The sequence below is a fragment of the Orbicella faveolata genome, unplaced genomic scaffold (assembly GCF_042242905.1).
Source record: "Orbicella faveolata isolate gen_17 unplaced genomic scaffold, um_ofav_v1 contig_35, whole genome shotgun sequence".
In the NCBI taxonomy this organism is placed as follows: domain Eukaryota; kingdom Metazoa; phylum Cnidaria; class Anthozoa; order Scleractinia; family Merulinidae; genus Orbicella; species Orbicella faveolata.
The window spans coordinates 27,975,727-28,003,599 of NW_028301564.1; the positions used below are offsets into that span (position 1 = coordinate 27,975,727).

General features: G+C 37.2%; 2 protein-coding genes across 3 annotated transcripts; one reads left to right on the plus strand and one right to left on the minus strand.

The window, feature by feature from the left end:
• Positions 1 to 755: 755 nt before the first annotated feature.
• LOC110046796 (uncharacterized) lies at positions 756 to 9,090 on the minus strand. Of its 2 annotated transcripts, XM_089272521.1 has the most exons (2): positions 9,030 to 9,090; positions 756 to 2,560 (listed from the first exon to the last, which is right to left on the minus strand). In XM_089272521.1, the coding sequence occupies exons 1-2, from the start codon at positions 9,088 to 9,090 to the stop codon at positions 951 to 953; spliced, it is 1,671 nt and encodes a 556-aa protein (XP_089128647.1). In that variant the 3' UTR covers positions 756 to 950. The 2 variants fall into 2 exon arrangements, with proteins under 2 accessions (XP_089128647.1, XP_020608171.2); XM_020752512.2 differs by lacking the exon at positions 9,030 to 9,090 and having other exon boundaries at positions 756 to 2,668.
• On the plus strand, positions 2,702 to 27,637 carry LOC110046893 (sorting nexin-25-like). The gene is made up of 21 exons (XM_089272520.1): positions 2,702 to 3,698; positions 4,440 to 4,826; positions 5,265 to 5,658; positions 6,139 to 6,178; positions 6,524 to 6,606; positions 7,217 to 7,264; positions 9,313 to 9,388; positions 14,070 to 14,122; positions 17,952 to 18,137; positions 18,517 to 18,627; positions 19,472 to 19,557; positions 20,364 to 20,408; positions 20,511 to 20,553; positions 21,039 to 21,064; positions 21,380 to 21,450; positions 21,583 to 21,649; positions 22,004 to 22,130; positions 22,740 to 22,794; positions 23,413 to 23,465; positions 24,269 to 24,316; positions 25,543 to 27,637. Exons 1-21 carry the CDS (start codon positions 2,818 to 2,820, stop codon positions 25,660 to 25,662), a joined length of 3,000 nt encoding a protein of 999 aa, XP_089128646.1. The 5' UTR covers positions 2,702 to 2,817; the 3' UTR covers positions 25,663 to 27,637.
• Positions 27,638 to 27,873: the final 236 nt, after the last annotated feature.

Genomic DNA, 27,873 nt, shown 5'->3' on the forward strand with positions numbered 1-27,873 from the left:
TTTATCTGTATAGTTATGAATAAAGTTGAATTCCATGGCAGCATTCGAACACAGAATTACAATTGAGTTCATTATTTTTTCGGCTATTTTTTCCGCAGGTGTTAACCAATTCTTCGTGATCCCTATTCCATTTAGAAAATGCACTTCTACTCTTGCGCTCAGCTGGTGTCGCGAAAAATTGGAATCAAATATTAACGCTCGGTAAAAATTTAAGACAAGAAAGGATCGCCACGAACATGAACGTAGGTTGGTTGTAGCAACCTGCAGAACAGGCAGCTACAGGCAGTTTACTGAGAGAGACAGAACGAGATGGTTAGCAGGGAGGATTTCTGAAAACCAGTTCTAGACAAGAATTAGATTCGTGTAGGGATGCTTGTCATTTACCCACCAAAAGTGGGTCCTTTTTACTCAAGGGTTTACGAAACTATCGGCTCAGCAAGTGAGAGTACGTTCAAAATGTCACAGCTCGACTTTTGAAGTGACTTATTAGGTAATAACTGAATTATCCCCTATCAAATTTCTTCTAATTAATCACCTACCAGGCACCTTACAATAGGGCTACCTCATACATAGCAGTATATTATCTTCTGTGTCCATACAACCAAATTTACCCGATACGTTCTGATCAGCATAAAATCCCCGTTTAAGTTAAAAGCTTGTGGCAGAACACAAGATCATTCTCAGTCACAGCTTTCACACTATGAAATAATCTACCATCTGAGATTAGAAATAGCAGTGAGAATGTTTTTGATGCCAATTCTTTCACTATTTTTATTCGCATTTTAGTACATTTTGTACAACTTAAGGGTTTTTACAGTGCATTCTTTTGAACACTGGAGATTCTAGCACTATACAAATGCATTTTATTTTTTAATAAAACCACATTACACTGACATTCAGATTCTGAACATCACAAAGCACTTATATCCAGGAAATTATTCATTACATGATCAAAAGTCCACAATTCTATCACCAAGCTCGGTCTTAATAATCCTTTTGCCAAATTGTTTTGCATTCTCAAGCTCTTTAGGAACAACTTGATCCATAACCACTAACATTTCTTTGAGTTCTTCAGCAATCTTGCAGTCTAAAGTAAGAAATGATGTTGCAACTCCAAAATGCCCCATGCGGCCAGTTCGACCACAGCGGTGAACATAACCTTCAATGCTGTCTGGTAAATCATAGTTTATGACATGTGTTACTTCTGGGAAGTCCAAGCCTCTTGAACCAACATCTGTTGCCACCAACACGTCTACCTTCCCTTCACGAAACGCGCTCACCAGCTTAAAGCGATACTCCTGTGATTTTTCAGAATGAAGCCCTGATGTATGAAACTGTTCTTTCTTGAGCAATTCTGTGACATAATCCACATTTTGAATAGACGATGTAAAAACAATGACAGGAGGACAAGGAGTGCTTCGGAGGACTTGAAGGAGTTTTGCTGGTTTTTCATAATGATACAAAAACATGACGCTTTGTTGTATAGTCGGAGATATCAGACCAACTGGTCCCACCTGGATAGTAATGGGATTCAACACTGCAGATCTTGCCAGTCGCTCTAAAGATTCTGGCATGGTAGCTGTCCATAGCAGTGTCTGTCGGGCCCTGATGGTACCAGTTGCAAGCCCTACAACCTTCCTTAACTGTTCCTCCATCCCCATTCCAAGCATCTTGTCTGCCTCATCCATTACTAAATATGAAACCTTATCCAGGCTAAGCAGACCACGGTCACACAGGTCCAGCAACCTTCCAGGTGTTGCTATGACAACATCAACACCGGTCTTCAGCTCCTGTACTTGACTTGAAATTGGCACACCACCGCAAATTCCTACTGACTGGTATTTTGTGCTAATTGGGGCTATTCCTTGAGATGAGTAAGCTGAAGACACCAAATCATTTGCTAAAGGATGGAAGCTAGGCATTGTTGACATTCCCGTATTCAAAAAGTTGTAAGGTAAGTAAGTAGCCATGTGATTAGTATCTTCCATGTTTGAGTACTTCAACTGATCTGTGCTGATACCCTGAGCATTACTACAGAAAGCATCAGAAGTCTTTTCCAACGCTCTTGTCATGATGCAGTTAAGCAATCCAGACACATGATCTGACACTTGTTGCATAAGTTCTCTTGTAGGAGTCAAAATAAGAGCCACAGGTCCTTCACCAGGTAAGCATGGCTTCCTTGTTTTCAGAAACATACACAGAGGTAGGGAATATGCCAAAGTTTTCCCAGACCCAGTCTCTGCTAAGCCAATGATGTCTCTACCGCTCATCACACAGCTAAGTGCTTGCATTTGAATTGCAGTGGGACTAATGTAACCATTGTTAACCAAGTATTGTTGCAGTTCAGGAGGCAAAGTCAAATCCTTAAAACTTGTTATGGGTTTGGGGCAGCCTTCTCCTTGAATTTCGATGCCATTTTGCCATCTTATTTCATCAATTTGTTCTTCTGAAAGTTGTGTGATATTTTCAAGCTCATGGTAGTAGGATTTCATAAAGTTGTCTTCCTCCCCTGTTGCTTTTCGTTTCGTACTTTTTCTAAGAGGAATAAAGCTACTCTTCTCTTTGCATGTGGCCGCTTTGCCTTCCATTTCGAAAACCAAACAGAAAAATTGGCCCCAGGCCCTTCACTTTCTTGAAAGAAAAACACACTCGCGCACGAATTTGTCCGTAATAGGACTGTGCTTTTGAATTGAAGGCTCAAGATTGCGGTGTTTTCGTTGGAAATCTGTCGGAAATCGCTCGAGCGGCAGCAGAAATGAAGAAATCTCTTCAAGAAAAGTGGAAGACAATTTGAAAAAATTCTTCTGAGGCGTGCAAATGGTGCAAGCGTACTACATTGGAGGCGTTATTCTCCTGTTCGCTGTGTTGTGGCAAGTGGGGTTTCTCCAAGCGCTCTCCTCGACAATATGGGATTGTTTTGTGGCACTGTTGGGAATTTTCTCGGGCATTATGCTGTACCTTCTCTCTGGGAAACAGCGAAATCCTTCAACACCGAGGCCATCGAAGAGAGTTGACACTGTGACAAGTTTTCTTGCCAAGTTAACTCGAAGCCAGACTCACAAACCGTACAAGCATAAAACTGTAATCTCACGGCCGGTCGACAAGACCATCCAAGGGGTGTTTGATTACTTTATCCGCGATTTTTGCCTTTCGTGGTTTCGTGACATGGGAAAAGACGAAACTGCTTTCGTTGATTTGTTGACTAAAGAACTCTGGGTTGTAACGGCCAATGTCGTGGAGAGACTAAAATGTATCGATACTGTAAAGTTCGTTTCCAACGATGTGGTTGAAATTCTCAGCAGACACTTTCAAAAGTTGCGACTTGCAGACACACGAATCTCCTCGGACAATGCCCTTCCTTTTGTCCTTCATCCTTGCCTCACAAGCAGAACTGAAGAACTGGAATATCTACGGAAAGCTTCTGAGGTTTTACTCTACTGTCTTCTTCCACCAAAGAATTCTCGTTGTTCCACTATGCGGTATCTTCTTCGAGAGATTTTAGCTTTCTCTGTGTTTCAGCCTCTGGCTGACATGCTCTGTGATCCAGATTATATCAACAAAACGCTTCTCGTGCACTTGGAGGCAAAAGAAGCTCTCACAGCTCAGCACAAACAAGGTTATGCTTATGCGGAAACATACGAAGACTTCATCAAATTGATCAGCACTTCAAACTCAGTAGAAGCTTTGAAGCAAATCAGGTAACGATGTACTGTGCAAATAAAATGTGTAGGGTATATTATATATAGGGGAAATGTGACTTTGATTTAGGCCCATTTGGTTTGGGCATGTTCCTTGTTTTGCAGCCAATCAAAGACGAATAATACATTAAACATTTCGATTTTGAGCTCAAGATTTCTTTGGTAAAAGTAAGTTAAGTGTGCATACATGTATAAACCAATGGGCCCAGCAGGCTATTGAGCTTATCCTGGTTTCTGTAGCATGAAGCAATTGGGAGTATCTCTACTCCCCCCTAGATGGGATGCTAGTCCAGCACTAAATTTGCCAGTACCCATTTATACACCTGGGTGGAGAAAGGCACTGTGTGAGTGTCTTGCCCAAGAACACAACACAATGTCCCTGGCCAGGGCTCAAACTCAGACCACTCAATCTAGAGACAAGCACACTTAACCATAAGCACTGCACCTAGTTAATAATAGATAGTAATAATAATAATAATTACATGTTTATACAGCACTAATACTGTGAAATATTCGAAAGTGCTTTACATAAAAAGAAGCTACCGGTAACAAACTAAAACAAAGATCTGTAAAAAGCATAAAATGTGCTAAAAGTACAAAAATATAAATGTCTTATAATTATGTAACTAAGATTTACTAGTATATAAGCTTTAACACCAAACTAACTAACACCAGATGCGAGATGCTTAGTCAGAATTTGTGAGATTTACACAATGCCACCATCTCTATGTTTTACTGTAGGTATCACATCATTGCAGAAATCATGCAGGCAACTACGATTAATAACTTAAAAGGAATTGACCAGTTTGGGCAAGATGACAAGCAAGGAAAAGCACTGAAAAAGGATGCACGGCTAAGAGCTCGTAATCTGAAGCGTTACATCAATCAGTGTACTGTGGCTAAATCACAGTGTGAGCGACGTATAAAGATCCTAGGGGGTCCTGACTACACTAATCATGGTGGTACAGAAGTGAAACAGTCTGGGCAGGAGAAAGTGAAGCTGCCTCAAAAACTTTCAAAACCCCAAGCCAAAGTGTTGAGTTTCACTGACGTCATGGAAAACAGCTTGGCGAGGAGTTTTTTCATGATGTTCCTTCAGAATAAAACTGGGAGCAAAAATATGCTCAGGTTAGTTTAGATATGTTTACATGTTTACATGCCTGCTCGGGTAGCCAATCACAGTGCAGGATTTGGCTTATTTTGCCCGCTCATAGAGCTACCATATAATAAGAGGAGTTAGGGGTGTACTAATACATAACACAATAAAAATCATCACCTTGAGTCACTTGACATAAAAGCTCATCCAAGTACATATACTGTACTCTGAGTAGCACTACTGAAAATACAGTATATGCACATAATTTACCAATTAAATATTTTTTAATTGTAACTCAACATCTAAGTTTTGCTTTTTTGTAATTCACCATTTTAGTGTTTCAGTTTTTTAAAAGCAGAACGACACGGCACATGTACATGTAATTTTATGTAGTGATTGTTTCTTTTTTTTTTGCATTGTTGCAATAGCTTTATTGTTTTCAGTATCCAAATTCTCTTCTTTCACTTTAGTTTCTGGATGGCAGTAGAGAACCTCAAGTTAGTAAAACACAATGAACTACATAAGAGTGCACAGGAAATATACCAGGTATATGTTGTGCCATCTTCAGACAAATCTGTGATGCTGGACACAACACTGATCAGGGGAATGGAGCAGTATCTGCAGGGAACTCATGGTCTCCAAGCATTCTTTGAGGCACAAAAAAGGGCTTATAAAAATCTGGAGGAGAAGTTTTATCGCAAGTTTGTGCTGAGTGAAGAATACTTAATGTTTGTGTGCCAGTCAGAAGCAGAATTGGATGACTTGCGTGCTCAAAGGAGGGATGAAGATGATCTGGATGTGGACACCACCGACGATGACAAAGATGATGAGGATGATGATGATGATGATGATGATGATGATGAGGTATCATAATTTACTGTTCAGTGATGTCTAAGACAATATTTGGTATAAGATTTATTTGAAAAAATTGTTTTTTCTCAGTTATCAAGCTATATTTAATAATACTACCAGATGGGGGTGAGTATGTGCTAGAATTTTAAATTGAAGTTGCCATAAGTACTTTTAATACGGTAACCATTTCTTATTATTTCTGGAATGAGAATATGTATTAAGAATTTGAAATTGTTCTCCTTGAAGTAGATGATGGGTAACTAACCCATACAATTTATTTGTTACTTGGTTTTAAAGTCGTAAGTTATGCAGGTGTAGCAAGAGACCATCTGGTAGGATGGCACTTTAGTTTCTTGTTTTAAAGGCTTTCAGCCGATAGTACTTGTAAACTTGACAAATACATGTTCATTCAAATAATACTACAGTACACATCTTTCACAAGTGTAATTACCTTAAGTTGGCATTTGAATGTTTAATCTTCTGGATTTTCAGGTTGAAGACAGTGATTTAAGTGATGGAACTCCAAAGCTTGGTTCGTGAACTTTTTGCTATCTTAAATGATCTTTCATCATCAATCTCAGTATTTCTTTTTTTTTACAAAAAAGTCAAGACATGCCTACCAAATACAGAAAATAGAAAATGCAACTTACTGTAAATATATAGGCTTAATATTGTAGCCTGGATTGATTATCTAGGCAGTGAGAATGGATTGATAGAGTCGAATCAGCACTTGCCCATTGCATTTTCACTTTGTGTTACTATAAATTGTACATGGATGTATTAAAGATTATTAATAATATATAAGAAATAATCATATGCATTTGTGGATAGTGGAAGGAACTGAAGTTAACTGACTCAATAAACATCTTACATGTAGCTCGCAAGCCAAGCACTGTGGAAGAGCGAAGTGACGCAATTGTGAACAAGTTGGAAGTCCTAGATCAAAGACTTGCTTTAAAGGTATGCCATCGCAAAGTTTTTAAACATGCTAGGTGCTTTGTTGGAAAAATTGACTAACAAACTTTGCTTCCTCCGTTTTGAGGCTTCACATGGTTTTGTAGCATATTAGCTTACTTAAGTCACTACAGATTCCTTGAACTCTTACTTACTGATATCATGCATACAATAATTTGCAACTCCTGAAGATTATTGAGAATTCAGTTTTACTTGACAATGTAAAAACAGTTGCTCCTCTTTGCATCAGAATGTGCAATCATGATTATTCTTTATATGCATTTGTTTTTATGTTATAATTAAAAAAGTTTGTTAGTACCGAAAAATAAGAAATTATCACTGCAGAGACTTCAAGGTAAATTTGTAGAAAGTGTTTGATATGGCACATAAATACATTGTGCTCACCAATAAATACACTAATATTTAAAAGAAAGTTAGTCAGAGTAATTTTAAAGCTGTACCATATTAGTATATTACTGTACTTAGGAAATAGAAAACATATATCATGTTTCTATCGAGTTATAGAAACACGATTTTTAATCAATCATCGTGCATATTTTCGTAGTACTGTTTTGTAAATGTATATAGATCTATGTAGTTATTCTTTCATTTTTAGACACAGCAACTTGAACTTGAAAAGAGAAGTCATGGAGCTGACGTAAAGGTACATATAACAATAAAGAGAAAAACCTGCATTTGTTGTGTTTTCAACTATTTCTGTAATAATTTTTGTAATCAGTTTCATATATCCATATTCAAATTTTAAATTGCATTGAATCATATTAATTATTTTTGCATTATTTTAATATTTCTTACGTCACATTTCCAGATTCCATATTACACTGCCTAGTAAGTTTACTGACAGTTTTTAATCATAATTGTTCCATTAATCATATCATACCAAAATTAAAGTTAGTCAATCAGAAGCCATTTCTAGTGTTCTGATATCCTGTGATATCAAGTCACTGACCTGATATGGCTATGATGTCATATGATATGGCTATGTTGTCACAAGTAAAGTAATTTTTCCTTGGTTCAAGTTGAAATGAGGTTTAAGAAAGAGAATATCAAGCTCGCAATAATATTAGGGTTTGTATGGGTCCTGGAAAACCTAGAAAGTCCTGGAAATTTATTTTGGCATTTTCCAGGACTGGAAAGTTGTGGAAAAAGGCTACTGGTCCTGGAAAGGTCTGGAATTCTGTTAAAATCAAGTAAAAAAAATAATAAAATGTATGGCAGACAGTAAGGAGAATTAACAATGAGATCTTGAGGTTGAAAGGGTTAATGTGAATTTTAGGGTCCGGGAAAAATCAATCTGAGTCCTGGAAAAGTCCTGGATATTTGTTTCTGAAAAAGGGTACAAGCCCTTTAATATTCTGACTATTGACCATTTGTTTTCAGGCTTAAACAATGTCAGAACTTTCCGGCCAAAACTTAAGGTGGCTCAAAACAGTTTTCGGTTTTTTTGAGACTCATCGAACTAGGTGTGATTTTTCAGGCTTGGAACTGTAGTACTGTTTTGAATGGCTGTGCAATTTTTTTAAGGTAACTCTCCACTCTTAGTGCCTTCCATTGTGTTTAAGTCACAAATTTAGGTTGCACTGTTCTGTCTCAGAGCATCAAACTTGACCCACTTTTTTACCATCAATTGCATCGATTCTGTCTTAAAAACTAAGCTGGTGACCCCATGTTTTTTTTTCTGAAAATCTTTTTATTAGCCACAAAAGAAGAAACAGGAAAAATTAGAAAAAAGTCTGTGGAGTAGATTTTGCTTAAATTGAAAAATTTCCAAGTTGGAGGAATTCCACTCCACAATTTTTTTTACAATTTGACACATGCATTCCACTTTTGCTTTTGAATAGTTTTTGAGATATTAGCTTTGTGAATACGGAATTTTTTGCGTGCATTCTATGTGTGAATTAAAATCTCGACTTTGCAAGATGGCCCCTTGTGCATGGTGCAGTCTGCTGATCAGCAAAGCCTGCGATTCCATGTGAAAAATGCAAATAAACACAAATAGTGTTTTCTTTTTGCTGTTGTCATTAGCAGCATAAGCGGTAGAAGAAGAGTACCATAAATACCTGAAGGTGAGACTGGCCAAGTAGAAAGAACGAAGAAAACCTGAAGAGTAGTTTTTTTCCTGCTGTTTTTTAGACTGATAGCTGGTGTGATCGATCATAACATCAACATCACAATTTTCGTTTACGTTCCAGCACAGCGGTTTAAAAGAATGGTTTTCCTTTGAAATTGTCTGAAGGATGGATGTTTTCGTAGGTAAAAATAACTGATAACACAAACAGCTTAACTAAACTTGGCGGAAACAAAGTTTTACAAAGTAGGCTTCGTGCTGCCATGTTTGTTTTGAGTGATTGCGTGATGCCTCGCACTGAAGTGCATACTAGAACCCAGGCATCTCACGGAAATATTACTGTTTTGAGCCACCTTAACCCCACACACACAGCACATAATAAGTGGCTTATTTGACTCCATGGGTATTTTGGCTCGACTACATCTTGCCAAATACAAACCATGGTTTGACCAAATTGTAGGCCAGATATGCTGCTGAAGCATGTGTTACAAATTTGAATTTTATTGTCATGTAGTATTTTAAGTTGTAAAGTGCTGTTGATCAGTAAATGTAAATAGCACTCTAGAAGTTATTAAATTATTAGATATTATAAGAAGCAACATTTGAATTGCTGATATTATTAGGAAATGGAGCTACTAAGAGAAATCGAGAGGTTAAAAACTGAGAGAAGACAGCTGGAGTTCCATGTGGAGAGAACAGGTACAGAAAACTCAACAAAAGTTTGTCATTACAATGTAATTGAAGGCTTTCATGCAAAAAGGGCGTATAAAGCTTTTTAGGCGGATTTTTATTTTTTGCAGGATTGAGCTAATTTTTAGCCTGCACGCAGGCTCACATTTGAGTCACACGCATGAGCGGTGAAGAGCAAAGCGATCCGGTGGGAAGGAGTCTGGTGAAGAGGCGCCAAGAAAGTGAGCCTGCCCTGATCTCTGTAATTTTTGCATTTCTACTTCGTCTGAGCAAAGTGAAATACCATTGGTCAAAAAGCAGGAAAGGCGAGAAAACTGTCAATCTATTATGTTTGATGAGGAGCGATTAAATCCCCATGGAGTCGGTAATTTACTGCAAAATAAAAAACAAGTCGTCCACATTTGGAGTCAGAAGAAGAATTGAGTGCGCGTATTACTGATATTTTAACAAAGTTCCAGTCTATTTCTGGTTAAATTTCAAACTAAAGAGGGAGCATGAAATAGCAATTGAGAGTATGTTAATAAATCTAGACGTACTTGTCGTGTTGCCAACTGCATATGGGAAGACTTAAATGTTATAAATGTATGTGATTGCAAGCAGGCAATGAAACAACACGAAGGTGTTTGCCCGTTTACCAGCATCATCAAAGAGCAGATTGCCAAAGCAAGATCACTTGGAATCAAGTGTGTGTCCTTAGTAGACATAAACTTTGACAGTTTTTCTTGAGCAAAACTTTATCAACAACAGATCATATCGCACCTACATGTTGTTAAGGAAAAGATTTACAATTTTCCCGAGAAATCTGAGCTGCCAAAGTTCATACTTCCGGTGAAAATTAATTGACTTATTCTTTTGTGCAGTTTCTGGGGTGGAAATAAAAAATTTGCAGAGATCAGAGCAGGCTCACTTTCTCGTCTCACGGCTTTGCCACTCAATTTCGCGCTCGTGGCTACACCATGCACGCTTGTGCTCCAACATGAGCCTGCTTGCAGGCTAGCTAATTTTTGGCAGACTGACTTGTTTTGACATGAAAAGCATCGTTGCATAATTGTTTTTGTTGATTTTCATTTCGTTTTCGAGAAGTAACGTATGCAAAAATTTCAGTTTTCCAAGGTTATCTTTTGGAGATCTTTTGTTGAACGAAAAACAAAAGAAACCTTCTGTTTTGTTAAACAATGAAGTCATCAAAGCCTGACATTTGCGGCTAGTTTTATTATCATTTAAAAATACTGTAGTTGTAGTCAGGCATAGTAATAAAATCTTAAAAGTTGTTGTCACAGACTTAAAAATCTTAAAATAGTCATTTTGGCTAAAATACTATAACCTTCTTCAGTGATGAAATGAATGTTAATGGCGTCTAAATGTAAATGAGATGTTTACAAGAATGTGAGGAACTCGCTAGGGATTAATTTAGCATTTTGTAAATGTCTGGAATATGCGCGTGGTCATTAATTGAGTTCGGTTCGCAAATGGAATGCCACGCTTCCAAGAACAATCTACGCGACCACAAGGGACAGCGGTCTATGACCTTGACATTATTAAAATCAAATTCGTGGTTGTTTTTCTTACAGTGTTGTGCCAAAAGAGAGTTCTTGTCACATGTGAGGATGGCTCTTTTATGTTCTTTTGTTCAGACTGGATGTCAGTGCTCTGGATGTTTGACCGATGTAAAGTTTTTCACAGTTTTTACAATTGATTTTATACACGACAGCAGTTGACAGGTCTTGATCAAATTTGTCCTTCGGTTTCTTTAGGATCGAACCAACCGTCTTGACGGGTTTATGAGCAACATTTACGTCGAATTGTCCCAAAGTTCTTGCAATTTTTTCAGAGATTCCTTGAAAATATGGCAAAGTAACAAAGCCTCTGTGGCTTTGTGGCTGATTATTTGGGGCTTATTTAATGCTTTAGGTGGTTTGGTTCTTTGACAGCTTTTTAAGAACTGGTCCGTGTAACCATTGGTTTTGAGTGCGTCCACCATGTGTTGTACTTCGGACTTTTTGTCTTCGTCAGTCGACGGAATATTCTTTGCTCTGTCAAGAAAGGTTCTGGCCACTGAGCGTTTGTGTTGCAAAGGGTGGTGAGAGTTGAAATGGAGATACTTGTCGGTATGGGTTGCTTTTCTGTAAACACGGGTTTTAATTGATCCATCAGTATTTCTAGTTGTCTTCGTGACGAGGAATGCGATGGATCTATCACTCTCTTCTTCGACTGTGAATTTGATGTGCTGGTTGATCGAATTAGGATGGGAGTGAAATTCAGTGAGATGCTCACAGGCGAGGCAAACATGGCTATCGTCGACATATCTGTACCACCACTTAGGGGGTGTGGTGCAGTACTTAACGCTCTCTCTTTGACATGTTCCATCACCAAATTTGCCAAGATGGCGCTTACAGGTGAACCCATGGGGTAAGGTAAGGTAAAGTCTGCATACGAGCCAAGTGGCCCATCAGGCCGGAGCTTATCCCGGTTTCTGTAGCATGAGGCGACTAGGAGTATTTCTACTCCCCCCTGGATGGGATGCTAGTCCATCGCAGGGTTACCCCCAGCATTAAGTTCGCCGGTACCCATTTATACACCTGGGTGGAGAGAGGCACTGTGAGAGTAAAGTGTCTTGCCCAAGAACACAACGCAATGTCCCCGGCCAGGGCTTGAACCCGGACCGCTCGATCCGGAGACGAGCACACTAACCATGAGGCCACCGCGCCTCCCATGGGACAGCCGAATATTTGTTTGTAGAAAACGCCACCAAAGACAAAGTAGTTGTTGTCAAGCACGAATTCAAGCAACTTCATGATGTTGTCCATGGACATATTGGTTCTTTCGGGGATCGTCGAATCGGACTCAAGTTTGGCCTTAGTCACCTCGAGTGCCAGTGCCATGGGGATAGATGTGAAAAGCGATACAACATCAAAAGACACCATGATCTCATGCGGTTAGATTGTGCAATGAGAGATTTTTCTCACAAAGTCGTTGCTGTTGGTAACAGTGAATTGGTTGCATTGTAATGGAGACAAAATAGAAGCTAGGTATTTGGAAGCCTGATAGGTGGGGCAGTTGATGGAACTGGTGATGGGTCTCAGTGGGACCTCGGGCTTATGTACTCTTTGGTAATCCATAGAAAGTAGCTGGTGTGGCATCAGTGCTTCGGAGTTTGTAGTACAATTTGTCGTCGAGTTGTTGCGCACCGGGATCATGGATTGATTTTTGATCTTTGATTTGTTTGAGCAGAGCGTTCAGAGATTTCTCTGTGCTCGACGTGGGATTTTTGCGCTGGTCTGAAATCTTTGTGTAAGTGTTTTCATCTTGTAGTAGGCCATATATCTTTCGTTGATAGTCGCTGCTATCCATCACCACTACTGTGCGGCCTTTATCTGCGGGAAGGATGGTGACTGATGGATCTTTCGATAATGCTTTCAATGTTTCAAGCTGGTGTTTCTTTATGTTAGATTGACATGAAGGTTTGATTCCCTTTAAGATTGAAACTGCGCAGATAAGATTAGCTGATGCAGGTGGTAGATGTGTTATCCCAGATTCGACAGATGATAGGATCTCTGCGATGGGCAACTTTGTTGGTGTAATCGCGAAGTTGAAACCATAACTCAGTGCTGTTTTGTCTAAATCGCTCAGGGGCTTGTTAGATATATTCACCACCCATCTCTCTGTTGGGTCATTCCCACGGTTAACCGAGCGGTTATCTGAGCGGTTATCGGGGAGGTTGTAGAGAAGTCTCTGAAGTTCATCTTGATGGATCGAAACCAGTGTTCAGATTCAACCGTTGCTTTGTGACAAGAACTCTCTTTTGGCGCAACACTGTATGAAAAACAACCACGTATTTGATTTTAATAATGTCAAGGTCATAGACCGCTGTCCCTTGTGGTCGCGTAGATTGTTCTTGGAAGCGTGGCATTCCATTCGTGAACCAAACTCAATTAATGATCACGCGCATATTCCAGACATTTACAAAATGCTAAATTAATCCCTAGCAAGTTCCTCACATTCTTATAAACATCTCATTTACATTTAGACGCCGTTAACATTCATTTCATCACTGAAGAAGGTTATAGTATTTTAGCCGAAACATCTATTTTAAGATTTTTAAGTCAGTGACAACAACTTTTAAGATTATATTATTCATATAATTACGCCATTTTCTTACTGTGGCTTCATAAGCGAATAAGGCGCTGAGCAGGCCGGATTCAAGTTTGTTTTGTCGTGACACCGCTTCGATATGAGGTCGGTCGATTTTTTTTTTCCGGTCTATTTCTCTACTTCTTTCAAAAATAAAAACATCTATTTAAAAAAAACTGTGCTGTCGAAGCTGCTAAAAGTAACCGTTTAAGTTTGCATCGCATCAAAATCCACCTTCGAAGGATTTGCTCCAAAAGATGCCGCTTGGAAAACTGTGTTTTTTGCGTACGTTATTTCTTGAAAAAGAAGCGCAAATCAACAAAAACAGTTATGCAACGATGCTTTTTGTGTCAAAACAAGTCAGTCTGCCAAAAATTAGCTCGATCCTGCAAAAAATAAAAATGGGCCCAAAAAGCTATATATGCCCTTTTTGCATGAAAGCCTTCATTATTATGAGAATTTAGCAATGCATCATTGCAGTTATTGCTTTGGACTGAGAGGATGTTTATTAATCAGTAGGTGGTAATAATAAAGTTCTGTGATGCATCTTTTGTTTTAGATCAATGGTGCAAAAATTTGGGAAAGTGGAAAGTAGAGATTCCTAGTGTAGAAGTAAGTATTACTAAATATAATTCTTTAATATGTAACATACTACACACCTTATTCCAAAATGGCCGCCATTTAAGCATTCTTTTGTTTACTTTCAAATTAGCCCCTGTTGCCTTGTTCTCAAACTCGAAATTCAAAAGAATATTTCCCCTTAAACGAGGCAACAAGGGCTCATTTTCAAGTAAACAAAAGAATACTAAAATGGTGGCCATTTTGGAATGAGGTGTATAACTGGCATCATTGCCCTTCTGTAACCCACTGTCTGCCAATGCAACCAAAAATAGAGTGTTGGCTCACTAAGGATGGCTGCCCGAGTTGGTACAAAATGTGGACCCCTCAATCTGGACCACTTACTGGACCCCCTTTTGGACCCCATCTGGACCCCTCCTGGACCCCCTTCCAGAGCCCCATTTGGACCCCCATCTTGACCCCTTCTGGACCCCCATTTGGACTCCTTCTGGACCCCCTATTTCCTCTTCCGGAAAATACAGGCTCTATTTAATCAGTGGGCAAAATGTGAAGAAATGATGAATTCACGCAGCATTGTGAATAATATGATGGCTGCAGCTGCACTTAACTGAGTTTATTTTTTAGAAATTACCTGGTTAAAATTTCCAAATAAGTTAACTTGGTTAAAGGTTGGTTATGACATTGAGTTCTTGGCATTGAGTTCTTTTCTGAATAAAATTCCTACTTGATTTTTATCACTTAGTCACTAAATGGCTACTCAACAATTTTTTTAATTTTGGGCCCTCTTTCTGACAGTTTGAGTCGTATCCTGGAGTCCATTATGGGTTCCTGCCATGTCATAAAGTAGAAGTGTTCATCTTTCCAGTACTTGCCAAATAAAGTACTCTTCAGAAATCGCCCTTTTATACATTACGTGTATTGCGATATGCTGTTAGCACTTCATGTATGTACCCTAGAGTCAACTTTGGCCAGGAGCCCATCATTAGGAGCCTGCAACTCCCATACTAAGCCCATGTCACGGTATTTTTACAGACCGGTCTATTTTTAGGCTTGTTTTCCCGCGAAAAAGGTCAGTTCCAGTCTATATGAGCGCACATCAATAAGGAAAAAAATGGAGGCCTCAGGTGGACATGTCCCTCGGACCTAATCTTCTGGTGAAATTATAAAGTCCGTGCTTGTGATTGGTCACTAAGGTTCCTGCAGGGGTCTGAATTCGCAGTAAATTCAAACTGAAAATAGATCAGTCTGTGAAAACACCGGGATAGGAATATGGGGTAGTTGCACACTCCTAGTGATGGGCTCCTGCTTTAAAGAGACAGTCACTTTTGCACACATGTGCATTAGATACCATTTCATAGCTAATTTGCATCACAGAGATGCGATCCATACTGTTTTTAACCAAATATGATAAAAATAATATCATAGGATGAGCAAAAGCACACTCAAAAACAGGCTTTTCAGTAAACGATTGAAAATCAAGCAAAAAACTGTACAGATTGAAGTGGATTTCTAGATGTACTTTGATTTCAGGTTGAGGTGAACTTTTTTCAAAGTGAGAAAACTAGTATCCAGGTCAGCACGGTCCCAAAGCTGACTGTGTCCCTTTAAAGGTAGCATTCAATAGAAAACTAGATTTGTTTGAAGAACATATAACCTGGAGAGATCGGTGCAGTCATCTAGTAGATAAAGTCATCTAATCATCATAAATGATAAATAAATCAAATTTAAATGTAGTTTTGAACAATTTATATTCAAAATCTTTACAGTATGCTGATAAATTTTATTATGCTAATTACTTATGCTAATCAGTTATGCAAATTAATGTCCAGTCAAATTGATAAGATGTCTGACCAAAATGAAGATTTGAAAGGACATGTGTCCTGTTAAAGAAGAAAAATTATTTCCAGCACTGTAATCTTAACTTACCTTGTAAATGAAAGATACTGCTATAATTATGTACTGTAAGTACCACACCAGGAGTTGGGATACAAAGTTTTATACTGGGAGGCTCCACCCCAAGGTTAAACCCGTTAGTACCCTTTTGTATACTATTTTGACAGAAAAGGTATCCCTTTTACTCATAGCCTCCAAACAAACACCAAACAAGAGTAGAATTACATTAACTATTATGAATGTCCCATCCCAACCACTTGAAATAAATTTTCATTAATTAAAACCCTAAAAGTCAATTATAATCTTACCCTTATGACTATTTTTAATCTGGGCCTGCTAACAACATGCATGAGGCATATGGGTCATTAACTTGTCGTTTTTAGTACAGAGTGCACTATTGGGATGGTATAGGGGCTGCCTCAATAAGGTGTAAACTTTAATGTTTGTTTAATTAATTAATTTCAATTAATCAATTAGCCTTGCAGGAAGGGGGGCTGGGTGAGGTAGGTATCTGAGTGCACTACGCAAAACATGTTATACCTACGTTGCTTAATTTGAATCATGACAAAACTATATATATGTTACCGCAAATCTCATGCTATCCTTGTGGTGCTATATTTTTATCTTAAGAACAAAAGCAATTTGCTTGAAACGCATGCGCAGATTAGTTAGCATCAGTGTCAACTATATGTTAGGTGAAAGATACATTTCATATGGGATCACACACAAACATAGAGTGCTTTTCCTTGTGGTAGAACACAACTTGTAAGACACATGTGTTCTAGCATTTGATTAGTAGTGTGATAAACTCCATTCTCGAGTTCAGATCTGCATGTTTTTTTTTTCTCGTTTTGACCGTGATAGCAGCTATATTTCAGGTAATGTCAGTTATCCCTTTTTTACTACAAAGAATGCTACTGTGACCATGTATCTTCTGGAATCACCCCTAGCCCAATTCAAGCAATGTCATCTGCTTTTTTATAACTATTGTGTGTTTGCCAGGGTTCAAATAAAGAATGGAAACATATTGCTTCGCCTTAGCAGCTTGTTTGTTTCCTCTTCTATGAGGGAAGCAAAAAGTTCCTTTCCCACATTAGTTACATGTAAAACTATTAAATTTGTGACAGAAGAAACTTCGCAATTATTGCCACAGACTCTGTGGCACTTACTGAAAGCGCCAATTAATTTCATCAGTCTTTGAGGTGACTTGCTCACTGATGTAGGATATAATTTTGGTCAAGTAACCATCTCTACCTTCAATACTTCTCTGACATTGAAACACTCCTCTGTTGTATTAATCGAGAACATTGTGTATTAGTTTGACGTGAATAAGAATGCACTATTCCGTGACTCAACCTGACTATGATTAGATTAGTTCTTGTTTATCAGTGAAATGAAAATTTGCATTTTGAATAAAACAACATCGTTCCTCTTCAAATTTTTATCAGATATTTAACTTTATTTCATTTATCTCCAGCAATGAGTGAAAAAATACACATCTATTCTTATATTTTTGAGGTAACAAGGGTATCATGTGGCATAACTTGGCGAGGAAAACAAAAGTATCAAGTTACAAACATTGGCGCGAGAAGTGAAATTGTCACATAGTTTGCTACTTCTACGTATTAGTGAGTTCAAAATGAATGAAGTTCTCACTACGATAAAATTCAAAACTGTCTTGGCAAACAGTATTGCAAGTTATTTTTGGGCCTTGAAAGAAAATACAAACAGGAAACATACACACTGCTAAGATTATGGCTTATCACGTTTTTGTCTGCTCATATTCTGCAAAGTGGGAAAAGCCTACTAGTTGACTACCAAGGGAGAGAACAGCAGCGGTAAGGACCTGTGTACTGTGTCAGAGCTGTAAATTGCACTCTGCACTATCTGAGATTATCTCACTAGTTTTATCTTAGAAGTGCAAATTGTAAAACTTTTCAAACTCCCACATCAACTTTTTATCATGCAGTGGAATCCAGATGGTGAAAGGACAATTCCTGTTTATGCAATTGTGGTTCACAGTGCTGCAGAAGAGCATGAAGCCCTACCCCCAGGGGGAAAGCCAAACAAAGGAGATGGGAATTTCAATTCAGAGGGATGGGTTGTTACCAGGAGATTCAGAGATTTTGAGACTCTTCATGTCAACTTGAAAGAGGTACATATAGTTACATGTTATGTTATAAACATACGTTTGATTAAAAGTATTTAGTGTTCAATTATGCTCCTTTTTCTTCAGTAAGCACCAGGGGATTTCATTAACGTTTCATCAGGAGGGCAACTGGCTTTCAAAGGCGACCAGAGGTGTTTAAACTGCACTTCCTTAGAAGAAAAACTATCCTTTAGATGCTGACAAACCAGGTGGGCAAATTTGTCCACACTGTTGGTCAATTTGCTGGTGCCTGGCCCAGGGAATATTTAATAACATTGTTACTCTGCTGTTATTCTACTTCTAATTTTTGCCAGAAATCTCTGTTTGATTGTTATTGCCCCGATCTTTGGAAAATGTGACATTTCTTTTGGGTTGTTTATTTTAGTGTTGTAGCTGGCTTACTCGTGAATTGCCTGTACCTTCCAAGAAATGGTACAAATCCATTGATGATGAGTTCTTAGAACGATCAAGAAAAGCTTTGGAAGAGTACCTACAGGTACATGTAACTTTCTTTTTTCCCTTCTTAATTTTCAGGAAAGTTTGGTAACAACAAATCAGTTTAATTTGTGCTAGAGTTGTCTCTACTTGTGCTAAACATTAAGATATTAAAGATATTATTAATTAAAAGATATTAAACATTAAAGGTGTCAGATAAGTTCACCAGTGCAGACAAAACATGGCACCAGACTAGTCATTCACAAGTCATGCTCAAGTAATTAGTGTAGTTTAGTCTATTGAACTTGTCACCAAAGTACAAGAATTAGATACATGTACATGTAGTCAGCTTGCCTAGTCTAAATGATAATAAAGAGCTAAGATTGAAGTTCACTGAGATGAAGTTGTGCTTTTATAGAAAATAGGATGCTGGTTCACATAGCACTGTCAATTGCAAGTGCTACCCATTGTTTGGAAAGCAGAGGTCTGATCTGTAGAGTAGCTAGTTTTCTCACTGTTCAACGCTGACATTTACCACCCCAATGCTGGGGGTTTTATTAAATGTTTTGAGCACAAAAGCAACTGGTTTTCACAGGCAGGCAAAACTTTTTGAACTCAACTACTTTTTAAGAGAAACTTTCCTTTACATGGTCAAACCAAGCACGCAAAACTTTTTGAACTGGACTTTGTTATAAGAAAAACTTTCTTTCAGGTGTTCATACCAGGCAGACAAAGGCATCTTCACAGCCTGTCAATTTACCTGGTGCCCTGCCCGTAATGAAACTGTGGCCCAATGTTACATAAAACTTGGCCATATCAGAATCACTTGCGCTGTAAGCCTACAATTTTTATATTTCAAGTTAGACACAGTCATGTAACTTTGGGTTTCATTAATCTTTTCGAAGACATTGTTAGCAGATGAAAAGCTGTGCTTGAGTGAAGAACTGTATTCATTTCTCAGCCCAAGCCCTGAGCATCTCAAAAAGCAAAGGTAAACACTAAAATTTGGAGGTACCTATAGCTAAGAGTGCATAATGTCATTGATATTTTGTTGTTGTTGTTTTTTTCTTGGGAAATCTAAATTTGTTTACCAGCACAGTAAAGAACCGTTCAATATATTTTATTTGATTCTAAGGGGGCTAAAACCCAGACCTCTTATCCAAAGATCACTGTTCTAAGTTTACATTACATGTAGGTCACTAAAGCACTCAATAGTAGTTTCCAATAGACTGATTTTGATATATTAAAATTCAGCCTAAAACAGTAGACCTCAGCATGAGGCTCTGGGGAATAACTACAGAGTTTATGTGGGGTTTATTCCCCGGAGCCTCATGCTGACGTCCATTGTTTTAGGCTGAATTTTAATATATTGAAATTGGGCTATTTCTTTTGTTTGAATGGTCAGTCTTTAGGATGTCATTCTCAGACTTGCAGATAGCACTACAACTACATGACTACCTGTTCAGTCTAATTCCCAGCAAGGGTTTAAGGACTGGAGTCAGTATATTATTATAATATATTGGCAGTAAATTCACTGTAGCTATCCAAGTTTGCATTTATTTAGCTTTATTAATAATGTTACTTACAGGGTTGTCATTAATTTTTTAGTTACCTGTAGCCTTATTCTCCACACCCATAGCAAATTTGTTACTTTGTGGGTGAATTCTCTGAACAAGAGGGAATTTCACCCGTAGCATCAAGGGAAAATCAAGCATACTCAGCCGTAACAAGTGTTACGGCTTATGGCCCTTAATGACAGCCCTGACTTATAATATTATTGTCCCTCTCTGATTACAGTGAACCAACCAAGAAAGGGTTTTCCCTTTTGTCAGTGTTAAAAAGGTATGATCAGTTGCCTAAGGACTCTTTCGAATCGTTATCCTATTTTTGAAACAAATCATGTTTTATGACGTGGTCAGTTAAAGATTTCTTTTTTTGCCTTAGCTTACCTTTTGACATTATTCCTGCTGCTGAAGAAGCTGATGAGGTAAATGAACAGAAAACAGAACACGATAGAATTGATGATTAATTTTTTAAGCATAGCTCAAATGATGTACGTGTTTCTAGTACATGTAGCTCCACTGACAATGGTCATCCTTTGTTCTGAACAAGTACACTTGTCATGTAATTTTACTAGAGGATTCCAAGTTACTAGTAACTGTTACTGTATTCTTTCAGTCTATTGAGGCTTGCACTTAGATTGTTTTTTTAAAATTACTAGTCAAGACATAAATGCATTTATGGTCAGCAGGTGACATAGGTATTAATATTACAAATATTTGTCCGAGTTTAAGTCAATGGGGTTTCCTTGTGAGCAAGTTAATCTTAGAGACAAGTATGGGCATTTGGCATGCTTTATTTATAACAAATTAAAAGAAAAACACAATCATTAACAAATTAAAGTAAAATTTAAAAGATCTATATGCATGTAAAATTTATAGAATATATTTTTTGCCTTGCTTTCATTTTTAGGAAACTGGTCTTGATCAAGATGACAGGTAAAAAGGGGTACTACAGTGGAGGCCACCCTCAGGGAAATGGGAGGTGGCCGCTTAATAAGGGATCAGGCCGCTTAATAGGAATTCATCAGGAATTAGCATAAGGCTAATTAGTAGAAAGGTCAAATTATTAAAATTCAAACATTCTTTAAGGCAACATGGACTCATGTGATGACATTTAATAAATGTGTTTCAGTGTTTTTATCAGGGGTGACTTTTATCTCAGACTCTTATCTGTCATCACCTTTTCCAAAACAAAGCCAATTACAAAGTCAATTGCAAATTTGGAACTCTCACCGACCTTTTATTTTTCAGTTCAATGCGTAAAGATTCCATAGCTGAGCCATTTTATGGACTGATTGGTGAAATTTTTGAGCTAAAGGGAGGTAATTAAACTTTCTTACTAACTGCAAACTGGTTTTAGCTTTAAATAAAAAAAATATGTAGTCTTCTGAGTAATTTTTTTATCATGACAAACATTAATACATACATTCTTCTTCAATCTTCTTCAAGAACAGTTTTCAAATGGCTGCGGAGAACTTTAATAGCATTTGTACAAGTTACATTTGGAGGTACCATTAACAAGTAAGTCTTTTCATGTACAGCTGTATAATTTGCTTTAAAGTTTCACGAATTTAAGAAATTTTCACTTCGTCAGATACCATTTGCATCGGCCTTTAAAAGAAATTCTCCTTCTCCAAGGGGAATATCATCACGATTATCAATCTCTTCCAGTTTTCAAGTTATTTCACTTGTAATTAACAACTAATTTTCCCATTGAGTACAATCAAAAATAGGTGAAAACCTCTAAGAAGGATTTAGATCACAATAATGCTCCAAGTTCAATCTTGCTATCAAAGAATGGGCTATGCAAAGATGACTCGGAAGAGTTTCTTTTTCATTACCATGCCAAATTGGATGACTGTTTATGTGTAACAGAGAAATTCACCGCATGGTGGAGTGGCTTGTATCAGAATCAATGGTGATGTACTACATTCACCTGTTCCGCGACTCAATGTGGCCTGGAGGAGAACTAGCTAAACCTGCGACGCCACGTACTGAAACAGTAAGTCTTGTTAGTATCTTCAGTGCACTGTGGATTTCAAGCTCTGGTTACTCCAGAGTTGATGTGTTCTTGGCTCAAGGCACCATCCCAGATAATTCTTCTCTCCCATAATTAAAAGTTTACACTGAATTTTGGAAGAAAGTCAAATTGAAAAATTTGGAAAACCAACATCCTACTCAGAGGATTTGAAGAATTCTTCAGTGAGTGCTACGATCAAGTGTGCAGAAGTGTTGCAGCTCTTGTAAGCTTGTAATTCTTTTGTTTGGTCATGGTGTAGCAGCTGTTATTGTTTTAGGGTTAAGGGCATTGTTTCTGTTGTTTGTTCTATTGTCCTCTCAAAGAATATCAAGGCATTCGTGTGATACCTTACAAGAGGTGCTACCTACCCCAAATGTATGGAAACTGAAAACCAAACTTAACAGTCATAACAGAGATAAAGCCCCCATTTTAAGACTCATGGCAGTGAAAGTGATAAGGAATATTCTGATCCAAATTATGTACTAATTAACCTGAGTTCCATTTGAGATTTATTAGACACTTTAACTACATTGTAGAACAATCAACATAGTGACATCACAGTGGGCAGACTGGCATGTTGTTTTCTTTCAGGAAAAACTTGAAACAAGCAGAAAAGCAAGACAAAAGCTTCTAAAGAACATCCCAGGCAAGCCTGAAACATAACTTTGATACATACTAACAAATTGTCACAGACTCCAGTCCTGCTGCAGTGTTTGACTAAGTTGTTCTTTTTCTTAATGTCTTTCCGACTTCCCAGCCAATCAAGGAACAATCAAACATGCTTTTAAATGACATTGGCATCTTTTTTTTAATCCCTGATTAGCCATGCAATGAAAACCAGGTGGTCATTAAGATTTCAAAATGATCATTACTACTGGACTAAATAATAGATATAGTAAACTTTATTACATGAACATGTGTTTTGCATGAAAGGTTGTATTAGACTACATATGGAGCTAGTGAGTATTTTTACAATGTTAGAGGAAGACAAAAATGGTGTTATTCACTTATATTATCACAAATTATTATTGATTTGTGAAAATTAAATGTAAAATTTTAACCTACAAGATTAAAAAAAAGTAATGAATATTGCCAAAGGTGACTCAGATTATATCACTAATTTTTCCCACAAAATTCTAACTAGTTCATTTTGAAATGTACTGTCACATACAATGTAGCTGTTAATTTTATAAACATTATTTGTGATCCCAGTGGTTGAATAAGGACCAGGAATATTTTCTGCATTTTTTGTTATAATCTACAGAAGTTCTTCAGAATCTGGTGGGAAAGAAAAACAGCAAACTTGGAACTCTGAAGGTATATTATTTCGTATTAGAAAACAGTCCTAAAAGAATATGTGCACTGATTAGTTAAAAATCGTGTTTCTATAACTCGATGGAAACACAGAACTAGCACGAGCTGTTGACGTAATGATGGTGCAAGCAAAGAGAATTTACATTTTGATGATCAAAGTAAACAAGCTGTTTTTCTTTTTTTCATTGTGGTGTTTTCTAAAAGAAATAGAAAACATGTTCTCCATGTTTCTATCGGGTTATAGGAACACTCATGAAAGTTTGGGAAACTCGATAAAGCTGTGGAAACACTCACCTTCGGCTTATGTCCCCACAGCATTTCTCGTTCTCCCAAACTTCCACTCGTGTTTCTATAAATCGATAGAAACACAGTACATGTTTTCTATTTCTCAAAAAAAAAAAGGTTTAATTGATATATTAACAGATAATCAAATGAGATGTGTAATTTTATGTCAAGACTATCAAATTACAGAAAAGAGTTTTGCAGGGCTGAAGGGTTACACATTACTAAAAGTGACAGAACCTGTAGAGAATAGGTGCCTGGGCAGCTCCCTGTGCAAACAGTGGCCCTTCCGGAATAGTTTATAGCATCCCTCCTGAAAACAGTGGTTTGTACACAAATTACAAAGTTGTACGAAAGGAACTCAAAAATGTTTATCTTGAAAACAAATAACACTCAATGGAATTGCGTGAACACTAATTATTGCTGATTGACACAATCAGTACAAAGTACTTTTATTATCTTTTCATATGTTTGCTCACATTGCTTTCTGGACACAGCCATAATACTTTCAGTGTTTCTTCTAGGTGTTTGAGGCTTTTCAGGATATCAGAGTCACCAAACATCTTTTCTATGTGAGTACTACATGAACCGAGTGGTAAATTATTATGTTCAAAATATTTTAACACTCATGACATCCACTTTTTAGTGCAAAAATAAATGTATTGAAATATTGTAAAATTGGTATATTCCAAAAATATGCAGAAAAATTGTGGTGACCTTTGTGGCATACACCTGTAACCAGTAAACATTTAAGTTGTAGGAGACCCATATTAATAGCTACCAAACCACTGAAGTGGCAAATAGGTGGCTGGTCATCTCAGTCCCACAAACTTAACACTGGTCTGAGACAAATAACTTCACTTGATGAAGATATACAATCATGTATATAGTTGTTTTGATTTTTGTGGTTGAACTGAACGAACCTAAATTCAAGAGAATTTTTGGCAAATATATTCTAAGCTCAGCTTTTAATGATTGCAAAGCTCCTGTGTGCAAGCAGAGCTTCATACCTTAGAAAATATGGTAACCCAACGATCTAAAAAATTTAGTTTGTCACATGACTGTCCATCCGTACCTCCGTAAGTACATCTGTCCAAACGCCAATATTTTGAAGAATAAGAGAGTAGCAGTGACCATTTTCATACTGTAGCTATATCTTTGATTTTGGGTATCCATGTTATGGTTAATTGACAGCTGTCAAAACACGCTATCTGCTGACCAGTATCACATAACCATATCACAGGCTCAGGTTTAGAGATCATTGAGGTTGCGCATATTTTTTTTTTAAGTTGACTGCTGACCAGGGGACTGGTTTTTGATTGGATCACAAGCTCAAGCCAGGTTATTACTTTCGGGGAGAAGGATGGAGTACATGCAAAAGCAAAGTTTTGGTGCAAATTTACCCCTGGAACGTTTTTTTTACTTTTCTTCCAACATACCGTATTCCTTGCACAATGGTCTCATCAGTTTATTAAAATTTAGCTGGAAAAAAATAGCGAAACCGTGCACACTGAACAATTACATGCTCACAATTGATAATTTTTTGAGTTTCTGATCCAAGAAAAACAATTCTCTTTTTTCTTTAGGGTCAGTTACTTTTGAGCTTGGCTAAATCTATGTAATATATTTCTCATGAGTTTGGAGGCTGTATGACTGTCAACTGAAACTGCACAAAATATGCAAGCATCAGTCGGAGCATCTAATTTGACTTCTACTGCCAGCCTGCACACTTCTAATCTGTATCTAACCTTTTTGAACAAAGTTCCTCACCACCATGAATTCTTTTTCTTTCTTACAGAATCTTTTTGAGCTTATTCTATTCACCCTTTGCCCAGAAGTCATATCTGAGGATGTCAAACAGAGAGCAAGGATCATGAAAAATAGGCAAGAAGCTTTGCCTGTTAACAAGCCCTCATAAACACTCTCAATTGAGCATAATTAGGCCTTAAGAAATAACTGTTATATGTATTTGTAATATACATAGTACCCTGCACATGCTCTGATTGGTTAAAAACCCATGTTTTGTCAGAGTGTAAAACATAGGAAAAGTGTGTTTTACTGTTTTGCTCGTATAAAATCTATATCATAAAGCAAATGAAGAAGCCTAAGCCATGTATTACACTGTGATAAAACACTCTGCACATTTGAGAACACCTGAGAAATGTAGAAAACACTTGCCTGCAGCTCTTGTTTTCTACATTTCCCTTGTGTTCTCAAATGCCCATTGTGTTTAATTACCTCAGTGTAATACACCGCTTAGGCTTCTTTATTTGTTTAAATATATGGACAATGGTGCTCATGAAGTGATTTTTTTTTCCTGGAATACAGGTCTTGTTCACATGAAACCAAACTACTTTTCGGTTTAGGCTATTTAACCTGCGACAGTTTGAATTGCCTAGACTCAAAAAGTTGTCAGTTTACACACCAAACATTTTTTTAATTCAATCACAGTCAAGAAAGAGTTGGTGGGGACTTCAATTTATGAAGCTTTACCAGACAGAACATTATCTCTGCATGAACATTATATATCTTGGTCCATTTCTTAAATTATCCATTCTACATATTTGCAAAAACTACCTTGTGAAATGACAGAATTCCCAGTTTGTGAATATAATATGAACAACACAGCATATGCAGTTTCCAACTTTGGATTTGAACTTTGTTTTGTAAATTCAATATTTTGAAAGATGTTCTTGGTGTCTCCATCATGCTTGTTATTTAAAACATCCTCACTAATAAAATAATAACATATAAAATAAGTAAAATAAATCTTGCTCTTCACAGGACTTTTCTGAGGTTAAATGTTTTCAAAAAGGAAACATTTCAGCAGGCAGTTTTGCTGTTCTTCTTCATGTACCGTCGTTCTTTTTTCTCTGACTTTCTTTTGTTTGTTTGTTTTTTTGGTAAAAAAATGCAAATTATAACAAATTAACGAAAGGAAATCAGGAAGTCTTCGACTCTCATCGTCTTATCAGCATTTTGCACACCACTTTCACAAGCGTCCCTAAAGAACTCTTTTTGGAAATTCTTAAAGGAGCTCAGTCACGGTATTTTGAGTTATTTTGGCCACATACAAAATTGCCTTTAAATAGTAGGAAACCTGAAAATAACAGTTTTATTAATAAGATAGAAAAACACCAAAGACATAATGATAAACCACAAAGCAACAAGGATGGCTAAGGATGGAGAACATTAACCCGGATTACAAACAACGAATTTGAAAAATCGAGGCTTAACTATTCAGTATGTGCAAACTGTGACTGAGCTCCTTTAAAAACATTTACATTTGATTTGACTGTGTATTTCTGAGGTGATAAAGAAATATTTGGATGCAGCACAATAATCCACGGATGGCACTGAAACAGTAAGTTCCTAGATATAAGAAAACAGCAGCAAATATTCGTGTTAAGCAATTTAAAAAAAAACAACAGATTTTTAGGTGTCACATACTCCTACTTCTGTGCAGGGCTGCATACATAAACTGTTGCCAGCAAAGAACATGAAAGACATTGATGTGGCTTTGTATCATTCTGACTTGTACTCCTTCAGTGATGCTTTCTTAAAATTTTATCCCTTTTATTAGGCTAAGCATGATTATTGTGCCTGCAGTAAAACTGAATGCCTTCAGATAATGGCATACCCAAGAAAATTTTATTTGTAATTATTTATTGTAATATAAATGTGTAATTTACAGAAATAAAATAATATAATATGGAGTATATTTTATTAAGTTGTATTAGTTTTTTTTTTTTAGTGTTTGGTTTTAATGAGAAAATAAAGCAAACTGTGGAAAGAGTTTATGGAGAAAAAGGTTGTGAGTAGTGTAGCGTCTGTTTAGCCTGCGAACGCAGACATGTTTCCAGCTGGAAATAAATCTGCATTTGCAGCCTGGAGTCTAGCCTGTGTTTAATTCCCAGCTTAAGACATCAACTCTTGGATTGCAATTTAATTTTCTCTTGCAATGTTAGCTCAGGGAATTGATTGATGCGTAAAGGCAAAAGATAATGTGACTGATCAGATTTATCGTTCAGAAATTCAATGCTATCCAGCCAAATATGAGAACCCAACATTTTGAATGAATTTTCTACTGAGGTGTTTAAAATACAGAGTTGGTAAAGATATGTTATCC

Excerpts from the sequence above, each read along its gene's own strand:
- LOC110046893 (XM_089272520.1), top strand. The coding sequence starts at position 2,818 with ATGGTGCAAGCGTACTACATTGGAGGCGTTATTCTCCTGTTCGCTGTG. Across the intron at positions 3,699-4,439 it reads GAAGCTTTGAAGCAAATCAG|GTATCACATCATTGCAGAAA; the intron begins GTAACGATGTAC and ends GTTTTACTGTAG. Across the intron at positions 21,451-21,582 it reads AATTTTTGAGCTAAAGGGAG|TTTTCAAATGGCTGCGGAGA; the intron begins GTAATTAAACTT and ends CTTCAAGAACAG.
- LOC110046796 (XM_089272521.1), bottom strand. The coding sequence starts at position 9,090 with ATGGAGTCAAATAAGCCACTTATTATGTGCTGTGTGTGTGGGGTTAAG. Across the intron at positions 2,561-9,029 it reads GGTTAAGGTGGCTCAAAACA|AGAAGAGTAGCTTTATTCCT; the intron begins GTAATATTTCCG and ends CCACATGCAAAG.